A 20599-nucleotide genomic window follows, 5' to 3' on the forward strand; every position below is an offset into this window, starting at 1 on the left:
ACCCTTATTTACATTTGGACAGTACATGACACTGTCTATGAAAATAGAAAAAGACAAATGAGAAGCACCTACTCTGTATTAACCAGTAGACAGTGCCTTTTCCACTAACTTTGTGATAGACAAGAATAACACCTGTAACTAGAGTTGTTCTGATACAGATACCAGTATCTGCCTAAAATGCTGGATCAGGTAATATATTAATAAACTTAACGTAGTTTCACACCCGGGTAATACTGCAGTTTTCCTGGAAATCAATTCTTCTTTGCTGCTCCAAAACAGTAGCCTACACAGCAAGCTGTGCTGTGCAGCCACTGGCAATTACTGTTTTAAAGTGGCAAAGGAGAATTTACAGCAGTCTTATAAAGCATTTAAAGATGCATTACATGAAAGATCCATACACATCCATACATGGTTCGTAGTATACAGCTGTTAATTTTTTTTTTTTTTTAACGCAATGGTATTGGATTGGTACTTGGTATCGGCTGATACGCAAGTTCAGGTATCGAAATTGGTGTCGGGAAGGAAAAAATGGTATTGGAACATCTCTTCCTGTAACCATGGTAACTGTTGACATAAAGGACAGCGACAGCTGCAGCTTCAAAGTGCTTAGAAGAAATAAAAATTAACAATACATGACAAAAACGTAATAATAAAGTCTCACTGATGAAAACTAAAATGTCTTTATTTTTTGTTGATAAAACTAACAAAAATCTAATGACTAAAATTTGACCAAAACTACTATCATGGAAAACTATGAAAACTAGCATATATTTACATTTGAGAAGCTGGTACCAATGCATTTTTGGCTATTTTTTATGTTAAAAATGACTTAAATGATTAATCAGTCATCTAAATTGTCAACAATTAATTTTCTGTCAATCGATTAATCAATAAATCATCTAATGATTTCAGCTCTAGAGTACTACCATGTATAATGGGGGTCAATAGGGGCACAACAACAAATGTTTGCCCTCATAGGAGGTTATTGCAGCCATGTTTACAATACATACTGGAACAAAAAAGGAAAATACAAAAGGATGACCATGTCCACATACTGGTATTCATACATGTCACATGTTGCATGCCAGAAATAACACATTTTCAACAAAACAAAACAAAAGTTAAACACTTTGTCAGTAAGCATGTATTGAGGCGTGTATTCATTAGTCATGTAGAACAGGTTGGGACATTCTGCAGACATTTTCAGGATCATGATATATCTTAAAGCAAATTGATCTAGAAATCAAACTTTATGGAAGAGGTAATTTTCCTTTTATGTAAACTAAACCCAGAATCCTATTTCGGATTTTGGTCAGTTTAAATCCATATATCAGAGGATTCATAACTGGAGGAATAATGAGAAATTCTGTAGCGATGAAGTTTTGGAGGCTTTGAGGTAAATCTTTGGAGCCAAATCGCATATTCATCAGATCAAAAACAACTGCAACTGTGCAAGTGATTAAAGAGATTAAATGGGGCATACAGGTCTGCATAAACTTTACCTTGTCTTCTGTAGACCGCACACAAGTCGTAATAAGGTGCATATAAGTCCAAATGATGAAGAACCCATGTGACACATAAATGAAAATTGTTGCATATGCAATCACACTGTTTGAAACGGTGTCAGTCTCAGGACAGGCTAGTTTAACAATTACCCAGTTCACACAAAAGTGTTTCTCAATGTTTGAACCACAAAACTTGAGTTTTGAAGTAAGCAGAACATTGATGGAGAAAATGCAAAAAGGTGTAAGCCAGGAGAAACAGACCAGCTGAGAGAGCCTCTTCTTTGTCATGAAAGAGTGGTAGTGCAGTGGTCGACATATAGCCAGATATCTGTCGTAGGCCATAACTGCTAGAATGGACAATTCACTGCAAGCAAATGAGTACATTATAAAAGCCTGAAAAAGACATCCACTGTATGAGATTTCTTGAGAAGACGACAGGAGATCTAAGAGGAATTTTGGGTAGAAACCTGTCGTCCCATAAAGGCCACTGATGCAAAAATTACACAAGAAGATGTACATAGGCTCATGCAGATTTTCATTTAAGATAATGATCATGATGAGAGAGATATTGACAAACAAAATAATACAGTAATACAGTAAAGTGAGTGAGAAGAGAGTGACTCTGTAATTAACCGTCTCATTTATCCCAGACAGAGTAAAAATTATTACAACAGAAACATTATCCATGATGATAGAACAAATCTCATCAGACCTTCCCAGTGTCACAGCATAAGTGGTCACAGAGTAAGAGGTCACCCTGTGCTGTAGCCACATTGTTAAATGCACTGTTGTCTCTTCACACCGTCTATTAATAACAGCAAGACAACAACAACACAGCTGGGAATTGAAACTCAAAGCCTTCTTTGCACATGGATAACTGAGTTATCCAGATTAAAATGTTGATGATTTGACATGAGTCTGGATATTTTAGCTCTTCAAAATTGTTTTAATCTGAATATGTTGTCATAGCAACAAGTCCTTAAACCCAAACCTGCTGAAGTGCAGGCTTTTATAACATTTTAGGGTGAAAGACATAAACTCATTTTCAGATACAAATGTCTAGCTTTCTCAGATTTATAATGAAATAATGTTGATATAATTATGACTTTAGATGAAAACATGCAGGTTATTGACAAATCATTACAATTTATTGGTGTAATTATCAGTTTAATTTTGTAATGAAGAGTTACCTATAATCGTAGGTGAGAAAATATGCAACTAAATCAAAGTTTGTGCACTAAAAAGGAATTTAAAATTATATGGGGATACTCTGAATAGTAAAAGACATAAACTCACCTAAAAGATTCTGACTGTTAAAGGACCAATGGAGCCAGGACAGATTTAATTTGTTGTTTGAACATTAAAACTTTTTACAATTAACAATTTCATTTCATTTCATTTACAATTTTATTTTATTTTTTAAAAATTATTAACTGCAGAATTCACTTTGCTGAAAGATTTTTATGCAATTAAACACACTTTCTTAAGTTTTTAAAAGGTTTCATTGTGTGTGATCAAAGTGTGGAAAGAGCAAAAAAATTGTGGAGCACAATGTAGAACAGAATAACAGCAGTAAACACATAAAATCAGACCTATGTCCATCAATCTATTGGACCCAGTGCATGCTGGGAAGGTTTCCAACACACTTTCCTCATTTAACAGCAATTACATGATCAGCACCCAGCCAATCATATGAATGCTGATCATGGTGTCAACTCTCTACTCATTTTGTCTTTGTTATTCAAAATAATTTCATCCAGGATCAAAAAACTAAATTAGCTGGATGAGAATCGACAGGATGATGACATCTGAAGAACAGGGCCATGTTTAACGGTCCTGCAAAGCCAGTATCAAAGTGATCAAAACAACCAGCAAGTTCAATAACTTATCGATCTATAAACATTGTATAAGAATCATGTATGAATCATGTATGTTATGATGATAATGTGATAATGTGATCCACACATATATATAACTCATAACCAGGATATGGATATTAGGCTGTTGTGTGCAGGTGCGTCCTCAGCTCGAGTCCTGCAGTGGTAACAAAAGCCTGGGCAATGCTCTGCGATCCTGAAACTAAAGTAAAGTAAGGATGTCTTGAGGATCAATCCAAGCAATTTGAATAAAAGGTGTTGGATAAACATCCAGATGTTTGCTCCTGGAATGACAGCTGTCAGAATCACCCCAATGTGCTCTGTTAAAACATTGTAGGCACAGCGATGTGAGCAGCAGAGCCACAAAAGATATAAAAACAGCCGTCAGTAGTTTCAGTCAGAGTAATTATACATCAGTGTTTCAGTGATATTTAGCAGGTGAACTGAAACAGTTAACTGCTGCAGTTGGTTAAAAACTTGCAAAAAAAACAATGACAGCTACTCACTATGGATATTATAGAAAATACTACAGGACACTTTACAAAATATTATAGAAAACAATATTATCTTGATACAGAGCTATTCAGCTGTAAAACTGTTGTTAATTTTAATGAAAGCCAAATGTGCGCACTGTAAGTTGTATAATGAAGGAAAAATAGAGTTAAAATAAATATTGGATCATGAAACATGGTCATAAGAGCAAGTCTCATACAGATTATTCCTACAGCTCAATACAGAGTCAAAGACACTCCTGCACTGATGATCAGTAATGTTAAGAGTCACACAGCAATATGAATAACCAGGTTTCTAATGTTCCATATTTACCCCGAATATGATTAAAACCAGAGTGAGACAGTGATTAAGAGGGACAAGTCGACTAAAAAAAAAGATGATGTGATGACAAGACACAGACCAGAAGTTGAGTGAAGTTGAATAAAGTTAAATTTAAAATAATAACTGTTATAGCACATTATAAAAAAGGGGCACCAAAATGTCCAGAAACGGCTCTGCTCATAGTAAAAATCTGACATGAACATGAATTTGCAGGAGACTACTTGGAGTATAACAGTGTATTCACTATACATTTTTTTTTAACATGTTTTAGAAAAAATATTTGAACACTTGTTCAAGCATCGATGAGATGAGCGTTCTCACCTTGACCGATCGACCTTGTCTAAAAGCTTTCTTTTGGCTCTTGAAAAACCAAGAATTCTTTTCCGAATTTTGGTCAAATTTAACCCATATATCAGAGGATTCATAACCGGAGGAATGAGCAGGAACTCGATCGCCATGAAGTTCTGGAGGCTTTGAGATAATGTACTCGAACCAAATCGTGAGTACATTAAATCAAAAAGCACAGCAAAACCAAAGTTTAATAAAGAGATTAAATGTGGCACACATGTCTGCATAAACTTACTCCTGCCCTCTTTGGATTTCAGACATGTCCTGATCAGATACATATAAGACCAAATGATAAGGATAAAATGGCCACAGTAAAAAGCAATGTTGAAATATACAATACTATTATTAACTATAGAGGTAGAGCAGGCTAGTCTACTAATTAGAGAGTTTGCACAGTAAAGTTTAGGTATGTGTGAGCCACATAACTTTGACTGAAAAATGGTTATTGTGTTAATGAACATGCAGTAAAGTGGTAAGAGCCAAGATAAAGCCACTAACATAAATATTCTTTGTCTAGTCATGACAGAGTGGTACATTAGTGGTTTACATAATGCCACATATCTATCATAAGCCATAACAGCTAGAATTGATAAGTCACCTCCAGCTGATGAGTATATCACAAAACTCTGCAGAAAGCATTCGGTATAAGAGATGACATGAGTGGTAGACAGAAGATCCATGAGGAATTTTGGGTAAAAGCCTGTGGTCCCATAAAGTGCATTGACACACAGATTACACAGGAAGATATACATTGGTTCATGAAGCTTTCTGTCCACAATAATGGTTACAATAAGAACAACATTTACTATCCATATCAGTGAGTAATACAGTAAAGTGAGCACAAAGAGAATAGTTCTGTGCTGCGCTGTGTAATTTAATCCTGAAAGAATAAAAAATGTTAGTACAGAAACATTATCCATTAAACCGTATGGCACAGCTGGCACAGTTTGATTCATTTAAATTTAGCTTAATATCAAATATTTGTATCTTAAACAAGTGCAGATCATAAAGTGTCACCCCAGGAAAACATCTTTGACATACATGTTGTTGAGTTGCTGGTGGAGCAGTGAACAACCTCTGCTGCCGGGTGTCTGACCGCTCTGATGTTTATGTCTCTGTTTAAATTATCTCTCTGATGACTCAACACTCAAGCTGGGAATTCAAGCGATGGATGTAGACGATGCAGAGAACTTGACAACTCTTTGTTTGCATTAATAATTGGTGGATTTGAACTCAAATTGTCAAGTTTGTCAACATTTAAAGCAAGTTTGACATCAGACAATTGTTTCTCTTGAATCATTTTTATGAAATTTATTGAACAGTTAGATGTAAATAACACTTTATTGCAACTTAGACCTCATTTTCATAGTTTTTGCCATCAGTTCTATAGGTAATGTGCCCAAAACATACATATAACAAAATGTTAAATGTTTTTCCTTCTTCATAACACATTTATTTTCAAAGCAAATTTTCTGAACATTTTGAGACCTGCATTGTTTACATCCATATTTACTAATTAGCAGTTTTATTTTTCTTGCCTTTTCTGTTGCATTGCTGCATTTCTTAGCACATTACTGCCACCTGTCAATCAGTGGAATACAGTGAAACCCTTTGGCAGGACAGTGTAAAGTGTCACACCATCATATGGGTGTCCCAGAAAAACTGACTTATGAAAAGTTAGAAGAAGAAAAAAAACAAACATAGACAAACTGAACAAGACCAGGTCAAAACCTAGTATATGGCTGGACCGTGTTTGGTCAATGTGTGAAATTGTGGCCGGGGATAGTCAGTGGTAGTGTCTATAATGTGAATTCCTGGATATTAAATGTTCATCTGCAATTTTCTGTAGTGGTCCCAGTAATATTTGTTGTTAAAGTGTAGTGAAGTAGCACCACATGACATGATTAAGCTATGTTTGAGTCAAAAAAAGGTTATAAATGCGGTTGCAAGAACTTTCCACTCATTTCTTGGGATGTTTTGTTTGAAAGAGAACTTATTTTAATTCTATAATTACCTATCTGTTAACTCCCCCTGCTCTTTCATCTGTTTCACTCTGCAGATATCTCTCGTTTTTCACTCCGTATTGAGTGTTTTGTCAGAGTGATGGTTATTTGGGGTGCTTTAACTGTGTGCGCTCTCTCATGCCTCTATGCGCCTTTTTTCTGCCTCTTTTCTGGTCGATGATCTTGGAGGCTGCGGTAGAAATTGCAAGTGAAAGTTTTGACAGCACCTGCAGAGCAGCAGCCCCACACTAAACTGATATAACAGCTTTTGAGTCATGTTTTACCTGCAAGACTGTTGTTCATCATTTGTGGTGTGAAAACATCATCAGTCATCATCATCAGTTCAGTTACAAAATCCAAACACACTGCGGAGCATCTCTCCTGCCGGCTGCTGACAGCGCTGTCAGCCAGAGACTCAATCACACTGGACGGTAGAGGAGGAGACGGCGGAAATGCTGCTATGCATGTTTAAACAGACTGTACTGTATTGTACAACAACAACGTCATTTTCAAACCATGACATTAATATTCAGACCCTTGTTTTCAAAGACAACAGACTCTAGTTCTGGTACATGACAGTGACAAATAATTTACTCGTTCATCATTAAAATATTAGCTTAAGATGTGAGATTACTGAGCGTAAGTGTTATAGCTAGTTCTCCGAGATTTTGGACTACACATTTAACAGACAGGAATAAATGACTGTGATGAATGTCCAATAGGTACGTAGATAAAACTTACAAAAAAGTAAGTTTATATCAACCTTATTATAAATGTAGAAATAGATAATTGAAGAAATGCATACTAGGATGAGATATTACTGTTGTTGCAGGTCATTGATATTACATCTGAACCTATTTTTTATGCTTCCACTCATTTAAGACATGGAGACCTTTATCAGCAATGTGTTTTCAATAAAATAAAAATAACTTGTCACACAATTATGTGAGATATGTCAATGATTTACTGATATTGACATACATTACATATATGTATTAAAGATTATGTTATACATGATGTGATTGCATAAATGGACATCACTATGAAAAACACACACAGTAGATAATGATATACATGTGCAAATATTAACTTCTTTCTACTGATTAAATGTCTTGTTTTTCTTCTCACAGAACAACTTATGACAATAACAACTTATATCTAGAGATGTTTACCACACATAAACTGTATAATTCTGTTTCTTATTTGTGTCAATTTGAAGCCATATATAAGGGGATTGAGGATTGGAGGAATAAGGAGAAATTCAATTGCCATAAAATTCTGGGCACTTTGTGGTAACTGCTCAGAGCCAAATCGCATGTACAACAAATCAAAAAGCAAACAGACAATGAAAATAATTAAACAGAACAAATGTGGCAGGCATGTCTGCATAAACTTGCTCCTGTTCTCTTTGGATGTTAGACATGTTCTGATCAGATATGTATATGACCAAACAACAAAAACAAAATGGCCAAAATAAAAAGTATAATTAAAAGCTGGGATAATAATACTTGCTATAGAGGCAGAACAAGCTACTTCACCAATTAACCAATTAACACAATAAATCTTTGGTATGTGTGAGCCGCATAACCTTGATGTTGATGTTGTTATTGTACCCATGAACACCAAATAAAGGGGTATAAGCCAAGCAAAAAACACAAACACACAAATTCTTCGTTTAGTCATCACAGAGTGGTAGACCAGAGGTCGACATATAGCCACATATCTGTCATAAGCCATTAGAACTAGAAAAGACAAATCAGCACAAGCAGATGAGTGTAAAACAAAACCCTGCAGAAGACATCCAGCGTAAGAGATGACATGAGTGGTAGACAGAAGATCCACAAGGAATTTTGGATAAAAGCCTGCTGTCCCATAAAGTCCATTGATGAATAGATTACAGAGGAAGATGTACATGGGTTCATGAAGGCTTTTATCCGTAATGATCGTCACAGTAATGGTCACATTTACCAGCCAAATCACACAGTAACACAGCAAAGTGAGAGCAAAGAGAGTGACTCTGTAGTTTGTTGTGCCACTTAACCCTGACAGAGTAAACACAGTAATTACTGACATATTATCCATCATATTGACAGTAATGCAGTTACCTCTATCATTATTATTCATCTGAAAAAACAGTTTGAATGGCCTATACACAAGAAATTTCATTTCATTTCATTCATCCAGGTGTCTATCCAACCTTAACGGCCTGAGCTGTCATTGTGACACCAGTTTATACCCACCAGAGAAAGAGTTGGTGAACAAACAATCCAATCAGAGAGCTGGAATACTACCCAAATCACACCAGTTAAGGTCACTGAAAGGCAGTAAACCTAAGTAACTAATTTAATATTCTAAGTTTAAATGTAATGGGGAGCTTTTGTCAGACAGTACCACTGTCAGTTAATGTTAGGATCTGGGTGTTTCTCACACAGGCTTAGTCCTTTAACGGATTCTATAGGCTTAAAGCGTTAAAAGATAAGTTCACAATATTTAAAGTCTGTCTTCTGAACAATAGTCAGGTGCCCAAAGGAACACTGAAATAGGTTTTTCTTGCTGTAATCACTCCTCGCGTTCATACTGGCCATAAGTTACTATACCTCCACTGCAGCTTAGCAGGGAAACACTGTCTGAGGACACACAAAGAAGGAATTTGATGCTAAAAAGACTGTAAATGTGGCAGCTATCCAATTTATATGACTAACTCAGACTACTGAAGCCTTATATAAGCTTCAAATCATCTTTTTTCACAAAACTACTGTGTGGACACACTGTGGATTTTGGCCCCCATCACTACATTGAAAGTGCATTTGAAGGGGATCAATCACTGTAATACCCATAATGAACAGGAGTAATGATTACAGCAAGGGAAATCTCTTTCAGTGTTCATATGGGCACCTGATTGTTGTTTTAAGACTTGAAAAATTGTGAATCTATCCATTAAATAAATAAAAAAACAACAATCATGAATTATATCTCCAAAAGTACGTAGCCGACTGTACATTTCACTCATATGCATTTGTCTTACTTCAGACATCTCATTCCAAAAAGGTGGGCGTTAATATGTTGCCATGATAGCCTTCAAACTTTTCAATCCACAAGATTTTGGGACCTGGCTGCAGGGATTTGCTTCCATTTAGCCTCAAGAGCATTATTGAGATTGGGCACTGATGTTAAGTGAGAAGGCCTGGCTTGCTGTCGGCGCTCCTATTCATCTCAAAGGTGTTGCAAGGACCTCACTTACTGCAGGGAGGCAATGTCATTCGTTACAGTTCATTACACTTGGCACTGAACTATGTAGCACTTAAAATAGTTTGGAGCTATTTGGCTAGTGGATGTTGCAGCTCAGAATAAACTGCCTCAGGAATTAAGGTCATAGCACAACTGTTTTTTGAGACCATAGCGAGGTGTGACATCACTTATTGGTTTGCACTGGAGCTAGTTTGACGCTCAGAGTTGCTGCTTAAGGTCAGTGCCATATTTTCCGTTTGGAGCCAGGACTTTCCTGATAAGGAGTGCGGGGTGTTGTCTTTCACTCTCTGGAAACACCCCCCGCAACTTTGGATTGAGGAAATACCTAAAAGTATAAATACATTCATAAAATCATAATCCATGATGACCAACGACGATGATGGTGGGTGCACTGTTGATGACCACAACACCAGTGTGTCGACTGATGGTTCATACTTCGACACCAACATTGGCTTACATGTGGAAATTTTGAATCCTGAACCAGATCTAGAAGTTAAAAACCTGGGAGATGACTTGAGAGAGTGAAGTACCAGACACTGCACCACTCATAGGTTCTCAAATGAGCTGTTGCATATTCTTAGGGATCATGGACATGTACACCCCAAGGATGCACGCACATTACTAGCCACTCCTCAAGCCATTGACAGTCAGTCCAAATGCAATGGACGATATGTGTATTATGGCTTGGAGAGGGGCATTTCCCGTGTACTGTGCCAAAATGCTGTTTTCAGACAACATATTACTTTCAGCCTTGATGTTAACATTGATGGACTACCCATATTTAAAAGTAGTAAGCTCCAGTTTTGGCCAGTACTGATGAAAATCAACAATTTCCCTTCATTGTGGCACAATATTGTGTAGAAAGTAAATCAGAGCCCCTTAATGATTACCTCAGAGACTTTTTGGAGGAGTTCATGAATCTATAACAGAATGGCCTGGTGTATCATGATAAAAAGTATGCAGTAAACATCCACAGCTTTGTATGTGATGCACCAATATGTCGAAAGAAGAGTTGTGTTCAATCAACTGACATCCACTTTGCACACAAATGACACGTCTAGTCGTGTAGAGTATTCTTCCCATCAAACTGTGGCTAGACCTTTAATTGCTGCTGACATTTCCTGTGTGAGTGCCTTTGTGATGGGCTATATGCATATGATTTGCTTGGGTGTTGTGAGGCGCATGTTGACGTATCTGACCAGAGGCCCAAAATTGTGTAGACTGTCTGTGAGAAAGAAATGCGAAATCTCACAAAAACTTAAAATGCTGAGAGGCCAGATGCCCAGAGAGTTTGTGCAACAGTCCCGTGGCCTTCAGGAGTTAGACAGGTGGAAAGCCACCAAGTTCCGTCAATTTCTACTGTACATGGGACCCATAGTACTGAAAAATACTGTGTCCCTACAGCTGTACGCTCATTTTCTGGCATTGACTGTGGTACTGTCTATCATGCCGGACTCAGATGACAGAACAAGAGCTGCCTATCTGGACTACTCCTTTGAAATGATCAGGCAATTTATGTCTAGCTGCCCTGCACTGTATGACAAAACATTCAGTGTGTACAGTGTGCATGCCCTGTTACACATCCATGAAGATTCTCTGGTTTCAGGTGTTTTTTTTTTAATGATATATGTTGCTTTCTGTATGAGAACCACTTGCAACCTCTTGATAAAAAGATTTGTCAAGACTGGCCAAAACCCATTAGTACAGGTGTCCAAATGCATGGTTGAAATTGAACATGCCCAGATGAATGCCAATGCACAGCATGAGGCAAGGCCAAAAATTTATCTTTCCACAAAACAGAGGCACAGTTGCTTCTTGATGGAAGACGATAGGTTTGCCTTTGTTCAGGAGAGAAGAGGAGACAGTACAGTTGTTTGTGTTGTGGCTTCTTTGACACACCATGTCAGTCAAAGCTCTTGAACATTGTGTACATAAGGAATGGTTGTGTATTAAAAAGAAAAGAAGTGAAGCAAAAAGACCTTGTTCGCGAGGTGGCCTGCTGTCATGCCCTCCACTTCTGCCTCCTCCTAGTGTGTGTGGGTGTGTCTCTCTCTTTTTCCCCCTTGTCTATGCCTAAATTACAGGATTGGAGACAGGTGTGCGGGACTCAGGCGACCAGCTGCCATCCATCAGGAGTTCTGCTTAAATATCAGGTTCAACCTCCTACTCACTAGCCTACTTACTTTACTACGGTTCAGTTTCTACAGCATCGCTAATCCCTGTTTCTCTGTTCCTACAGTTTTTGCCTTCGCCTGACTCCAGCCCCTGTCTTCTGCCTTCCTGCCTTGCCTGCTCAGCACATCCCCCTGCCTGACTCCCCTCTTCATTCCCTCTGCCCAGCCTCACACCCAGCCCCAGCTCCAGGTTCCCGGCTACCAGCCCAGATCCTGGCCCGAGCCTCCCAGCTACAACTTTGCAAATAAAATTATCTTCCAACACTGCTCGCTGCCTCCTGCCTCGGTGTCCTGCTCTTGGGTTCGCTAGCCTAGCCATAACACCTGCCTACCTTTGAACATTGGCTCTGCCCTGACTCCTCTGTGGCATGGCATTGAACATTTTTACTGAAGGATGGCAAGCCATCTGATTTTGCGCTAATGTAATGTTTATGTTTCAGATTCATTTAAATGACATGTTTGGGCGGTGCTAATGATCCAAGAACAGAACAAAAGCATATCCATATATGAATACATGCGACGAAGAGCATACTATTCATCAAATTAACAAAATTTAAAAAGTTACAAACTTTATTAGTAAGCATATATCAAGGCCTTCCCTCCTCATACATGTGGAACAGACTGAGACACATTTTGCAGACATCTTCAGGAAAACAGACATCATAATATATCTTAAAGCAAATACACTGAACTGCAAATTGGCTTCAGCTATACACATTATATATATTATATCTGTTGCTTTACTTCTTCCTAGTTAATTTTCTTTTAATGTAAACTAAACCCAGAATCCTATTTCGTATTTTGGTCAGTTTAAATCCATATATCAGTGGATTCATAACTGGAGGAATAAGGAGAAATTCAATAGCGATGAAGTTTTGGAAACTTTGAGGTAAATCTCTGGAGCCAAATCGCATATACATCAGATCAAAAATTATTACAATAAGGAATGTGTTTAAAGAGACTAAATGGGGAACACAGGTCTGCATAAACTTTGCCCTGTCTTCTGTGGACCTCACACATTTTTTAATAAGGTGCATATAAGTCCAAATGATGAAGAACCCATGTGACACATAAATGAAAATTGTTGCATATGCAATCACACTGTTTGAAACGGTGTCAGTGTCAGGACAGGCAAGTTTAACGATTATCCAGTTCACACAAAAGAGTTTCTCAATCTTTGAACCACATAACTTGAGTTTTGAAGTAAGCAGAACATTGATGGAGAAAATACAAAAAGGTGTAAGCCAGGAGAAACAGACCAGCTGAGAGAGCCTCCTCTTTGTCATCAAAGAGTGGTAGTGCAGCGGTCGACATATAGCCAGATATCTGTCGTAGGCCATAACTGCTAGGATGGACAAATCACTGCAAGCAAATGAGTACATTATAAAAGCCTGAAAAAGACATCCACTGTATGAGATTTCTTGAGAAGATGACAGGAGATCTAAGAGGAATTTTGGGTAGAAACCTGTCGTCCCATAAAGTCCATTGATGCAAAAACTGCACAAGAAGATGTACATAGGCTCATGCAGATTTTCATCTAAAATAATGATCATGATGAGAGAGATATTGACAAACAAAATAACACAGTAATACAATAAAGTGAATGTGAAGAGAGTGACTCTGTAATTAACTGTCTCGTTTATCCCAGACAGAGAAAAAATGATTACAACAGAAACATTATCCATGATGAGAGAACAAATCTTCATACCTTCCCAGTGTCACAGCATAAGTGGTCACAGAGTAAGAGGTCACCCTGCGCTGTAACTACATTGCTAAACAGTCTGTTGTCTCTCCACACCGTCTATTAATAACAGCAAGATAACAACAACACAGCTGGGAATTGAAACTCAGGGCCCCGTTCTTTGTAGGTGGATTACCAAGTTATCCAGATTAATATACAATGTGACATCACCCAAACAACCATCTTTCTCTAACCCTTACCAAGTATTTATTGTTCTTTTAACAATATTGTTGTTGTTGTATTGTCGTTTTAACCCAACCTTAAACATTGTAGTGGCAGATCAACAAATGGCCATCATATAAATAATCTTTTAACATAACAGTATCAACAACACCTAGGAATCAGATTAGAAAACACATGACAATGTATTTTGTCATTTAGACTAGATTAGAATTTACAGTATACAGCATATACTGTAGGGATGTGCAGAGAGCCCAGTATTTGTATTTGTATCTGTATTTGTTGAGGCAGCAAAATTATTTGTATCTGTATTCGAATAGAAGTCAAAAGAGGCTTAAAAATCTTGTTATTATTATTATTATGCTTTTAATTTTAGAAAATGTAAGTGTTACAATAAGTGTTCATGAATAAACTAACTTATGAAAGAGGTACCCACACTTGAACTGGTCTTGAACTGGAGTCTTCCAGATCATAAATGACTGCGCTGACTACTGAGCTAAAACTTTACTCATCGCCTCATTGCAGACAGACCTCTACCTATTTATACACTCATAACACAGAGACAGCACAGAATGTAATGTGTAGAGAAGAACTTCAAAGGCGATTATTTGCACTTTTCATTTATTGCCTATTTTTTTCAACCTAACTTGTGGAAGGGAGAAGGGGAGCAACAGGTTATGGAGAGTCCCTTGGGAGCACTTTGCGTGTGTCAGTAGCTTTATCTCTGGGGAACACCCCCAACTCCAGGAGTGATGTCCAAATTAGGAAATGTGCATCATGTAGTAGGTGGATGTGACGCCCCTCGTTGAGAACTGCTGATAGACGTAACAGTGAAGCAGAGGACAGAGACTGAGATAGCAATGTAATTGACCTACGACCTGGTATTTAACATGTTTTTTTTTCTTCCCGAAAACAAATAGTTTTAAAAATATTTATCTATATAACAATAAAATATATATCTAATGTAACTTCACATTTCCAAACTAATCACAGCTACCAAGCCATAAAAGTCCAGCTGTTTATTTTGCAATATGTTGAAATATTTGATGGTTTGTCATGAACTGCAAACAATGGGATTAGGATAGATGTAAAAGCATGTTGTGCTATGTATATTGTTCTTGGTTAAAAGGAACAGATGGAGGTCGATGGAATAAAGACTTGAAACATGGTGAGCCAATAAAAAAATAATTTTTAAAAAATAGTATGTGTGTGAATATGCAATGGTTGTCGTTTAATTTATTTTTTCTCAATAGACTGATTGAACAATTAAGTCTTTAAGCTGTAACATATAATTGTTTGTATTTCTGTCTTGATGCAATGTTACCACCTCTCTATTGGTCATGTACCTCACATATTGCCTTTGACTGCAGAGGGACACTGTTGGGGGATGACCTTAACAATAATTATAATGATAATAACACCAACAACAATAATAATACAGTTTATTTGTATAGCACTTATCAAAACCAACGTTACAATGTGCTTTATACAAATTAAACAATAAAAATAAAGATACAGGAATAAAATACATGGCACATAATCATAAAGCAGACATAAGACATAAAAATTTAAAATGCATTAAATGAGTATAAAAAATAAAAGATGTCAAGCATAAGAAATATAACAATTCTTTACAAAGTTTAGTTTGAGAAGCATGGGTAACGTACATGGCGTAACCATGATAATGTGATCCACACTTAGATAAAACTCATAACCAGGATTGGGATATTATGCTGTTATGCGCAGGTGCGTCCTCAACTCGAGTCCTGCAGTGCTCAGTAGTTGTAATAAAAGCCTGGGCAATGCTCTGCACCCTGAAACTAAAGTAAAGTAAGGATGTCTTGAGGATCAATCCAAGCAATTTGAATAATAGGTGTCTGTTATACATCTAGATGTTTGCTCCTGGAATGACAGCTGTCAGAAGTGCCCTACTATGCTTTGTTAAAACATTGCAGGCACAGTGATGTGAGCAGCAGAGCCACAAAACAGCCATCAGTAGTGTCAGTCATAGTAATTATATTTCAGTGTTTAAGTGATATTTTGCAGGTGAACGGAACCAGTTAACCGCTGCAGTTGGTTAAAAACTCCAGTATTTCATTCATGCTGCTGTTGAAGCTTGTAACATATATTATGTTAATGAAGGCCAAAGGTGTGCACTGTAAGTTGTATAATAAAGGAAAAATAGATTTAAAACAAATATTGGATCATAAAACATGGTCATAAGTGCAAGTCTCATGCAGATCATACCTGCAACTCAAATGTTGAAGAAATGCATATTAGGATGAGATATTACTGTTGTTGCAGGTCATTGATATTACATCTGAACCTATTTTTATGCATCAAGACACGGAAACCTTTATCAGAAATTTGTTTTCAATAATATAAAGCTACAAAAATAACTTAAAGCACAATTAGGTGAGATAAGGCAATGATTTAGTGACACTGACATACATTACATATATGTATTAAAGATTATGTTATACATGATGTGATTGCATAAATGGACATCACTATGAAAAACACACACAGTAGATAATGATGTACAAACATCAACTACTTTCTACTGATTACATTTTTTTTCTTCACACAGAACAACTTATGACAACAACAACTTACATCTAGAGATGTTTACCACACATAAACTGTATAATTCTGTTTCTTATTTGTGTCAATTTGAAGCCATATATAAGGGGATTGAGGATTGGAGGAATAAGGAGAAATTCAATTGCCATAAAATTCTGGGCACTTTGTGGTAACTGCTCAGAGCCAAATCGCATGTACAACAAATCAAAAAGCAAACACACAATGAAAATAATTAAACAGAATAAATGTGGCAGGCATGTCTGCATAAACTTGCTCCTGTTCTCTTTGGATGTTAGACATGTTCTGATCAGATACATATATGACCAAATGATGACAATAAAATGGCCAAAATAAAAAGTATAATTAAAAGCTGGGATAATAATACTTGCTATAGAGGCAGAACAAGCTACTTTACCAATTAACCAATTAACACAGTAAATCTTTGGTATGTGTGAGCCGCATAACCTTGATGTTGATGTTGTTATTGTGCTCATAAACACCAAATAATGGGGTATAAGCCAAGCAAAAAACACAAACACACAAATTCTTTGTTTAGTCATCCGAGAGTGGTAGACCAGAGGTCGACATATAGCCACATATCTGTCATAAGCCATTAGAACTAGAAAAGACAAATCAGTACAAGCAGATGAGTGTAAAACAAAACCCTGCAGAAGACATCCAGCATAAGAGATGACATGAGTGGTAGACAGAAGATCCACAAGGAATTTTGGATAAAAGCCTGCTGTCCCATAAAGTCCGTTGATGAATAGATTACAGAGGAAGATGTACATGGGTTCATGAAGGCTTTTATCCATAATGATTGTCACGATAACGGTCACATTTACCAGCCAAATCACACAGTAACACAGCAAAGTGAGAGCAAAGAGAGTGACTCTGTAGTTTGTTGTGCCACTTAACCCTGACAGAGTAAACACAGTAATTACTGACACATTATCCATCATAAAATCTTATAGTTCATCAGTTTATAAGATATCGTTGTAATACTGCACAAATAAGAAACTGAGTCTGCACAACCTAACTTGAGGGAGGAGAAGAGGGGCATCCTGTTTTGTGTCTGCCTCTCCCTTACCTGCCGTGTCATCATTTGTTTATATCCTCTCATGGCAGTAATACTCAATAGACATCGTACTATCCAATCAGTGATGTGGCAGCTGTCACTGAAGAGCTGTTGGCTTAAGCAAATAACAAAGGTAAATTTATAGCTTATTTCATAGCTTTGGCCATCAGTTCTATCAGTTATATTACTATCCATCATAAGGAATTGTATGTTTTATATGTTCTATAGTAAGTTGGTTTCATAATTCACCAACGCTCTCTTCTAATATCATTATTCCAACTTTTTATCTGTAATCTCTGTTGTCTAAAAACATCCACACCATTCGGTCCTCTCTGTCCTGCTGTTATTATAGACATGAACTGAACTAGCTGCGGCCCTTTGACTCGCCCACGGACTTGACACTAGTTTTCCATCCATGTGGTAATTTTCACCACAGCTCACACAGCTTTTCTCTGCTCAGGCCGAGTCTGTTTTTTCCAGGGCAGCTCATGTCTGTAAAGCATGATATTCTATCATATATATTCAGAGAGAGAGAGAGAGAGAGAGAGTGTGTTTGTAGTTAGTTTGTAGCTAGGTTTCTATACAAACGTAGCACAAATTTTGACCAAATTTACAGAAAATTAACAAAAGAAAGTTTGAATTAATGTATGTTTCTATCCACTGTCATTATGCAAATATTAAGAGTTCGGTCATTGACATAAACCGTGGATGTCTTAAGGAGAACTGGATATCATGTTCAAAGATCGTGCCCATTCATTCCTATGAAAGTTGGTCAGTGGTGCATGAAGCCAAAAAAGTCTGCAATGTTTCTGTGGCCTTCTGAATGGGGACAAAGTAATTTAATCATGTAACTCTTTTAGACTTTTCAAATGTTATTGGACCGAATGGATCAAATTCTGATAATAAAACCAGTCATTTCGTGGGGGTTGTGACGCTCAGAAAAATGTATTCATCATTTTACAGCTGCTCCTTTTCCAACAATTGTGTGTTGGAGACATGCTGTTTGGGCCAGTGTGCATCACGTTATGGACCTGGAAGTTGTAATTACATGGTTTGGTCACTATGTCAAATTGGCTTTACAGCCTGGCACTGTTCCTGGGGGCCTGTGGTAAACAGCTGGTGCCGTTAACTTTCCAGTCGGGAGCCATTAAACCATTGCAGAAGGAGAGGGAGCCACAAGACGATGTAATGTCTACAGTGTTACAGTTTCCTCATTGCTGCACACAGATCCTATATAGCTATATGCTATACCAATATGCTATATTGTGGCATTTGCACTCAGGTTTTTTTTTAAATACACAAATAAAAAATGTGGATAAAAATATTTGGATGGAAAAATCCAGTACCTAGTGAGAGAGACAGAAAGAACAAAAACGAGGCAAGACCATTTTATTTATATACCATATTTCATTACAAGTAATCTCAATGTGCTTACATAAAAGTACATACAGCGAAAAGTGAAATGAAATGATAATAAATACAAGAACATACAACACTGACAACCACCCATCCTATCTCTTTTATTCACATTTTTTATTTGATTTAGGGGTTGAACATCCCTGGTACGATTGGTGACCTTTGTGGCACCTCTCTCCCTCATTTCCTGTCATCTCTCTACTGGTGTTGTCTAATTAAGGAATAAAATGCCCCATAAGACAATTAAAGAAACATAAAGCTACTGATTCATTCAGTGACAATGTTGATTCAGTATAATTTCAGTTTAGTTTGAAGATTCTGTGTTTAAGATTTTGTTGTACATGTAAACACCTCTGTAAGCTCTAGTTTGACAATCACTGTTTGGGGGAGGGCTTTACCAAACAATCAGTTAACGTTATATGTCTCTTGAAACATGTTTAAGTCATATCTCTCAGACTGTACTTATGACCTGCCAAGTGGGGGGAAAAACTTGAGTCAGGGACACTTCCTGACAGCTACAGTATCTCCCACTTTGTAAAAACAACTACATAAGTCACTAAGCGTCAACATAACACTAGGAAAATGGCAGCAAAGCCGCCATCATTAACACTGAAGTAAAATCCAATATAATCCAATCAATTCAGCTAATTATGAAAGAGCAACAAAAAACAAAAAGCTAATTTAGACAGTTTACATGGTGAGACTACAAGTCATAAGAGTAACCATTTGGAATAATTGCCCGCACAATGTTGACAAACAAATAATAAAACCATCCACATTACTCAGTGACATTAATATCACCCAGTGCCTCAAACCAAGGAGGAAATAAAAACAAATTAAATCAGGTGTAGTGACATCATACCTGTATATTCTACAGTAGCAATTTTGATAACCACCTGGTTATCTTATAAGATCTGGATCTCATAATTATGAGAAAACTATCTCATAATTACAAGATACTTTTCTCTTAATTATGATATTCTGAGTTTTCTTGTAATTATGAGTCATAATTATGGGATATGGAAGTCATAATGATAACAGCATTTAGAACCTCAGTTTGTTTGTTTTTTTGGTGAATTCATGTGCTTCCAGAGTAGGCAGGGGAATTAAACTGTAATTATTGCACGGCTTTGTTGAATACTCACTTGCGCAAGTGCAAAAAACTGCAGTTCCTCAAATGGCCACTTGAGGCTCCAATAACAAGTCAATTCCCCCATAGACCCCCATGTTAAAATGCCCAACTTTACAGCAGAAACAAACATGTTGACAGCCTGGTACAAAAACGGTTTTGGTCTCTATAGCTAATTGCCCCTTTCATAACAACTGCACAGAGGGGTGAATTTTTTTATAACTCACCCGTTTAAATTTTATTAAACTGTAAAGTTATGCATAATTAATGTGGTCGCATTGAGTGACAGGCCGCTAGCTGCTAGGTGGCTTGTTTCAGCAACCAGGCTTCATTCGGCTTGCCTCACCTCCACCTCTCTGTCCATTTTGGATTAGAGTCAGGCACTGCCAAGTTGGGGACGGCTGGAGCCGCCCACTTTGAGCTACGTCCATATTTTTTACAGTCTGTGCTGTCAACCCAATGAGTCCCTTTCACCTTGTCTC

General features: G+C 37.2%; 5 protein-coding genes across 5 annotated transcripts; all 5 read right to left on the minus strand.

Annotated features, from left to right (window-relative positions):
* Positions 1 to 1250: 1250 nt before the first annotated feature.
* On the minus strand, positions 1251 to 2192 carry LOC137192986 (olfactory receptor 6C1-like). Its single transcript, XM_067604113.1, has one exon. It carries the CDS (start codon positions 2190 to 2192, stop codon positions 1251 to 1253), a length of 942 nt encoding a protein of 313 aa, XP_067460214.1.
* A 2341-nt stretch (positions 2193 to 4533) lies between these two features.
* LOC137192996 (olfactory receptor 5F1-like) lies at positions 4534 to 5484 on the minus strand. The gene has a single exon (XM_067604137.1). The coding sequence runs from the start codon at positions 5482 to 5484 to the stop codon at positions 4534 to 4536; it is 951 nt and encodes a 316-aa protein (XP_067460238.1).
* Positions 5485 to 7725: 2241 nt separating this feature from the next.
* LOC137192101 (olfactory receptor 52E8-like) lies at positions 7726 to 8652 on the minus strand. The gene has a single exon (XM_067602622.1). It carries the CDS (start codon positions 8650 to 8652, stop codon positions 7726 to 7728), a length of 927 nt encoding a protein of 308 aa, XP_067458723.1.
* Positions 8653 to 12551: 3899 nt separating this feature from the next.
* Positions 12552 to 13675, minus strand: LOC137192102 (olfactory receptor 6C1-like). Its single transcript, XM_067602623.1, has one exon. It carries the CDS (start codon positions 13673 to 13675, stop codon positions 12731 to 12733), a length of 945 nt encoding a protein of 314 aa, XP_067458724.1. The 3' UTR covers positions 12552 to 12730.
* Positions 13676 to 16288: 2613 nt separating this feature from the next.
* On the minus strand, positions 16289 to 17456 carry LOC137192103 (olfactory receptor 4P4-like). Its single transcript, XM_067602624.1, has one exon. The coding sequence runs from the start codon at positions 17454 to 17456 to the stop codon at positions 16530 to 16532; it is 927 nt and encodes a 308-aa protein (XP_067458725.1). The 3' UTR covers positions 16289 to 16529.
* Positions 17457 to 20599: the final 3143 nt, after the last annotated feature.

This window comes from Thunnus thynnus, chromosome 11, assembly GCF_963924715.1.
Source record: "Thunnus thynnus chromosome 11, fThuThy2.1, whole genome shotgun sequence".
Taxonomy (NCBI): domain Eukaryota; kingdom Metazoa; phylum Chordata; class Actinopteri; order Scombriformes; family Scombridae; genus Thunnus; species Thunnus thynnus.

Bases quoted from the DNA above. Each gene is read 5' to 3' on its own strand.
- LOC137192996 (XM_067604137.1), bottom strand. From the start codon at position 5,484: ATGGATAATGTTTCTGTACTAACATTTTTTATTCTTTCAGGATTAAAT.
- LOC137192102 (XM_067602623.1), bottom strand. From the start codon at position 13,675: ATGGATAATGTTTCTGTTGTAATCATTTTTTCTCTGTCTGGGATAAAC.
- LOC137192986 (XM_067604113.1), bottom strand. From the start codon at position 2,192: ATGGATAATGTTTCTGTTGTAATAATTTTTACTCTGTCTGGGATAAAT.
- LOC137192103 (XM_067602624.1), bottom strand. From the start codon at position 17,456: ATGATGGATAATGTGTCAGTAATTACTGTGTTTACTCTGTCAGGGTTA.
- LOC137192101 (XM_067602622.1), bottom strand. From the start codon at position 8,652: ATGATGGATAATATGTCAGTAATTACTGTGTTTACTCTGTCAGGGTTA.